A 5,371-nucleotide genomic window follows, 5' to 3' on the forward strand; every position below is an offset into this window, starting at 1 on the left:
TTTGTCTTTATTCTTTCAATTTCTTTTAAAAGCTTATTATTATTTTTTTTGCAGGCAAACCAAAAATATTCTTTTTCCAGTCTAGCAGATCAACTCTTAAAGACCTTAAGTTTTGAACTAAGCCAGAAGAAACCACTTCCTCGTTCAAGCTTTCCAGGTTTCTTTGATAACTTGCATACAAGATTTTTCTTTTAACCAAGTATCATAGAATTTGAAAATCCAATCTGATTTAGAGTGCTTATTATCTAGAGTCAGAAGAACATGACAACGTTCTAAACCAACAACTACTAAATGGGACAAGGAAGCATTTGGGAATAGTATGTGCCACTCAGCATTAGAAACTGCTCTATCTAGTCTTTTTTGATGTTTTGGTTACCTTCTCTATGGTTATCCCAAATGTAATCACATCCACTATATAACATGTATCATATAGACCAGCTCTTTCAAGAATTTTATAATAATATTCACTATTAATTTTATAAAAGGTAATCCCTCCTAATTTTTCAGATTGGCTAAAGATTATGTTAAAGTCTCCTGTGACAATTCAAGGCATGTTCCTTTGAGAAATTTGATCGCATATATATTAGTAGAAAGGGTAAAATATGAACACAATATATACAGTTAAGGAACACATTCAAAGATTAGGGCAACATCGCCCTTTTCGCCTAGTAAATTTGCGCTACACGAAATTTGTAGCTCAAACCATGGCAAAAACTTCCCCGTGACTTATACTCTGCCTCATGAACCGGGACCGAAATTTGTACCTTAACCCAAAATCTGCCGGTGCAGCGCGAAATTTGCCTTGTGACCAGCACGAGCAACCTAAACGTGTAATACATGGGTGAAAAGAGTGATTTATCCATCTACACAAACATGAAAATAATAATTTGCCTTGAATTTATTGGCCATTGTCTTAGAATTAAGGAGAAATTTTTGGCGATTAGTAACCTAATTTGATAATGAATACAATCATAAAAACCATTACGAAGGCAACATATAGCGGGATTTTCTTCTATTTACATGCTCTTAGCTTATAAATTGCCTTTCCAGAAGGCTAGTGCAGAATGCGAAATCAAAACGCTCCTCAGGTGGATCTCCAATGCAGTCAAATACTGCATCCGCGTTTGAAAAGTCCTCATCTGATGTGTACCTGTAACCAACAACAATCGAAAATTTGAATAAGCAAAATCAAGCCATATGTTAATAGTTTAGGCACACAATTTATAATGATTACACATTTAAATGACATGCAACTATATAGATGATTTTCAAACTCCCGAATTCCTGTTGTTCCATATATATATATATATATATATATATATATATATATATATATATATATATCTAGCCTAGGCTGCCAGAAAGAGCAAAGAAATCATAGAAGCTGGACTTGCCCGCCTGCCTAATGGCTTCTTCTATGTTTCATTGGGTACTTGCCCCACTGTTCAGGCTTCCATAGCAAGTGCCAACTAGAAAAACTCCCCACGAGGGGTGTACTGTTGCCTGTTGGCTACCTCAACCTCGTGTCTGCTCAATATTGTGCCTAGATAATGATGAATATGAGACCTAAGTACATATGTTTTTGCTATTTCTAGCGAGAGAAAGACTTGCCCGCTTTTTGTTATGATGCACTTCATACCAGCAGCTTTAGCAGCCACAAGACCTATGCCACTATCCTCTATCACCACACAACTACAAAATGAAGTAAGTGTTAGCATTATTTAACAAATGCTAGCCCTATACCACCACACAACTACAAAATCAAGCAAGTGCTAGCATTATTTAACAAATGCCATCGTGAAAACAGAACGCTAATGTAGTTAGATCGAAGTGGGTAGTGGTTAAGACAATCTCAAAATGTGTTCTGTAGATGCCCATACCTTGATGGCTCGACACCTAGAGTACTGGCTGCTAAAAGGTAGATAGCCTGCCAAGAACAATGGAGTCATTATCAAGTTACCACAATTGACGGCAGAAGTTTCTTCAAAACAAAAAACAAAAAACTAAAAGGGATTCATCTATGTTTGGATAGGTATTAGTGACATAGAAAGGGTTATACTGGATCAGGTTTTTTAAGAGGAACTACATCCCCTGCAAATATCGTAATCTTCTCGGCTCTTTCAGGACCCAACAAGCAAGAAACTATAGCTGAGACCTGAAATCAGAAATAAATTCTTACACATTAAAGGCGAAAAGAGATTGAGCGAATTACTACTTTTTACACAATAGTTTATCCCAGTGGCACTTTGTGGTGTGGTAAGTTAGTTGAAAACCTGTAGGACCTAACTGTACATACCGCTTTCTCATTTGAAGTACTGCAAACAGCGACTTTAACCCCTTTCGCGAAAGCTTGATCGATTAACCTGTAGATTTAGTTAGTCAATCAAATGGCTCAGTTTACGAATAGATTTCTGATACACTAAAGAAGTTCAATTTCGCATCGATAGCAGCATAACACTGTCAACAAGTAACATGAAAAGAAGTGACCATATGAATAGTTACTAACTTCGCTACACCCGGCCGTAGAGGAAGCAACTTCTTTTCAATAAGAACCATAAACAATTCCGTTTTCCGCTTGTGCAGTGAGGCTATGAATTTCTTTCTTTCTTCATTACCCGTTGGAGCTTTTTCTGGCCAACTCGTCTTGTTGAAATATGCCGTCATTCTGAAAACATAGAAACACAATCAATTATCAAAATCATCTCACGATTCACCTCGCTGTAATTGTAATGTTAAGGACATCAAATCCCCATAATAATAATAATGCGAGATGAGTCCAAAATTGAATTTTAATTACCTCTCTTTTCCACCCCCAATTTTAAGCAATTCACCGTACAAATCGACATCCCAAGTTACGCCCAATTCCATCTGTATAACCATCACCAATTCAATAGACAGATCCAGATTCCAGTTTAAGAAATATTCTCAAACATTAAATGGATAATAATATTGAGATGAACTAGAAATCTTACTTCAGCAAATGTATCGTTAAATGAAATCCTATGACCATCTTTCTCAGTGTCGACAAGAACACCATCACAATCGAAAAGAAGAGCTGAGGGAAGAGTAGAAGAAGCTGAACAAGTAACACCCTTATGAGTCTTTAATGTAGCTCCTCCTCTTCTTCTAAGTGTAACTATACTTGTCTCACTGAAAGAAGAAGAAAAGCTTCTTCTTTGATAACATGGGATAATGGAGTTCTTAGGGAGAGAAGAAATAAAAGAAGTTGAAGAAGAATTTATAGTTCTCATGAGAATAGTTTTAGAGGGAGAAGTAAGAGCTGAAGTTGTAAGGAAAGCCATTACGGACTCTCCTCGAGTTTTCTCTCTCTCTCACTACCTGTCTGTTTGTTTGCAACGACTTTGTGGTGCTCAACTTATCCTCTAGCCCGCCACAAATGTTAGTGATTGGATTTTGAGCTGCCAATCGTGTTCCCAGATCATAGAACCAATTTTATAGGTTCCATTTTGTTTCCTTTCATACTAAATCTGGGACCAATACAATCACTGTTGAGTAGAAAACCTTGGGCAGTTAAAAACACGCACGATGCTCAGGGGAGCAATTGGCGTGTTTCCTGTCATTTTTGCACTGCTCCAACGTCTGATTGCATCATAGAAACTTGGTGTCCAGAGAGCCGGAGCTGAAGCAGTTGAATCCCTCCTCCACTTTTATGTATTCTCTACAAAGTTTCCTCTTGACCCACTGTCTGCTTAGAGAGCCTTGACTCAAGACTGGGAATGACAGAAATGGCATAGCCTCTCAGCACTGAGTCACTAACATTCTTAAAGTTGGAAGTGAATATTATCATCTGAGCGTTTCATACAGTATACATGATTATGGTTTATAGATGTAATACTCTGAACCAGATGGAACAACTGAGTACTGTAAGTATAAAATTACACTGTTTTTGATGATATACAGACTAGTGGATTGTCCATGCCATAATGGCACGGGGACGGAAGGGGCGCGCTGGTGATCTAATTTTAACAATAGTAACATCTTCCAATTTTTTTTTTGACTCTTATCTCTTCACCAAAGCAAGTTGTCGATCATACTTGTAACTATCAACAAAAAGGTACACATAACAACATACTACCCAACTCAATAACAGCAACTCCGAATTAAATCCAATCACCCTTAACCATTATGTTACAGTTCAAGTCAAAGAATTGTAAAGAACAAATAGAAGGCAACACCACATTCAAGTTTACATGCAAGTCATAAGTACTGACTGTGTGTGTTTTCTGTATGATTTTTGTTCATATCTTCTCTAACTTGGCAAAGCTAACAAAATTACATAAGCCATACACACTTCTGATAAATATGTGAAAGAATGTAACATTTTACGGAATATAGACTAAAAATCAACTTCCTAGAAGCCAAGCCATCTAATACTGTAGCAAATGAAGAAGCATGAATTTTGTAGCAGAATCTCCACATAAGAGATGCGCTTTCCCAGCTGCAGAAATGGCAAAATCTGCTTCATGGATGATGATTTCAAGACCGGGTGTATGAGACTGGACAATAGTCACAGTAGCATCAACTTTCAAAAGAAGCAATGACATGTAAACCAACTACAACTGCCCACTTTCCTGTCACTCTTATACCACTACGACTTAGGTGTTCAAGACATCCCTATAAAAAACATAACATCTTTTAAAAGAACACTAATCCAAAATCTAAATAAAGAATTAGATCAACACGATGTTTACATTCTTCCAATATTAGAATAACGGAAGATTTTGAATTAAAAATGAGTACAAACTAAAATGGTATTCAATTTGGCATTCACACAAACATGTCATTTTCACAAGCGTAATCTTTCTATACTACAACTAAGGATGAAATCCAAAACTCATACCCAACTGAAATTCAACTGTCAATTCTTACAATCTGGATTTCATTTAAAAAAACTGTCCATGGAAATCAAAATTAATCAATTGGTATGTCCTAATAAGGAATACTTGTAATATTTTAATATTGGTCATTGACTTTAGTCGGAGGTCATTGACTTTAGTTAACAGGTCATTGAAAACAGACGGTATTTAATGTGTCTGAATTGAGTCTGTCTGTATCAAGCATTCTTCTCTGAAAATAATAAAAACTTCTTCTTCATCTTTACTTTATTTTTTTTATTCTTGTTATATCATGAGATTATCGATTCTCATGGTATCGGATTAAGTAGCGATTCTGTGATTCTTTCATCATTACAGCTTAATAATTTTGTCAACAAATTTTAGCTTCTTGGAAATTCAGTTTTAATAACTTTAACACAAGTTTTAGGGTTCTTCTTGATCCTTTTATGGTTACTACTCGAACAAGTACTTACAACAGAAATCGTAACAACAATATTAGAAGAAAAGATACCAGC

The 5,371-nt window shown here is 36.1% G+C and overlaps 1 protein-coding gene across 2 annotated transcripts; it reads right to left on the bottom strand.

The window, feature by feature from the left end:
- Positions 1 to 874: 874 nt before the first annotated feature.
- LOC113276096 (CBBY-like protein) lies at positions 875 to 3,385 on the bottom strand. Of its 2 annotated transcripts, XM_026525681.1 has the most exons (8): positions 2,973 to 3,384; positions 2,798 to 2,868; positions 2,507 to 2,665; positions 2,297 to 2,363; positions 2,060 to 2,155; positions 1,881 to 1,927; positions 1,612 to 1,692; positions 875 to 1,150 (listed from the first exon to the last, which is right to left on the bottom strand). In XM_026525681.1, exons 1-8 carry the CDS (start codon positions 3,300 to 3,302, stop codon positions 1,027 to 1,029), a joined length of 975 nt encoding a protein of 324 aa, XP_026381466.1. In that variant the 5' UTR covers positions 3,303 to 3,384; the 3' UTR covers positions 875 to 1,026. The 2 variants fall into 2 exon arrangements, with proteins under 2 accessions (XP_026381466.1, XP_026381467.1); XM_026525682.1 differs by lacking the exon at positions 1,612 to 1,692 and having other exon boundaries at positions 2,973 to 3,385.
- Positions 3,386 to 5,371: the final 1,986 nt, after the last annotated feature.

This window comes from Papaver somniferum, chromosome 4 (genome assembly GCF_003573695.1).
Source record: "Papaver somniferum cultivar HN1 chromosome 4, ASM357369v1, whole genome shotgun sequence".
Taxonomy (NCBI): Eukaryota; Viridiplantae; Streptophyta; class Magnoliopsida; order Ranunculales; family Papaveraceae; genus Papaver; species Papaver somniferum.

What these genes read in the sequence shown, in the direction of transcription:
- LOC113276096 (XM_026525681.1), bottom strand. Translation starts at nt 3,302, where the DNA reads ATGGCTTTCCTTACAACTTCAGCTCTTACTTCTCCCTCTAAAACTATT. An exon ending in ATTGGGGGTGGAAAAGAGAG is followed by an intron (nt 2,666 to 2,797) that starts GTAATTAAAATT and finishes CTATGTTTTCAG; the next exon opens with AATGACGGCATATTTCAACA. An exon ending in GTACTTCAAATGAGAAAGCG is followed by an intron (nt 2,156 to 2,296) that starts GTATGTACAGTT and finishes TTCTGATTTCAG; the next exon opens with GTCTCAGCTATAGTTTCTTG.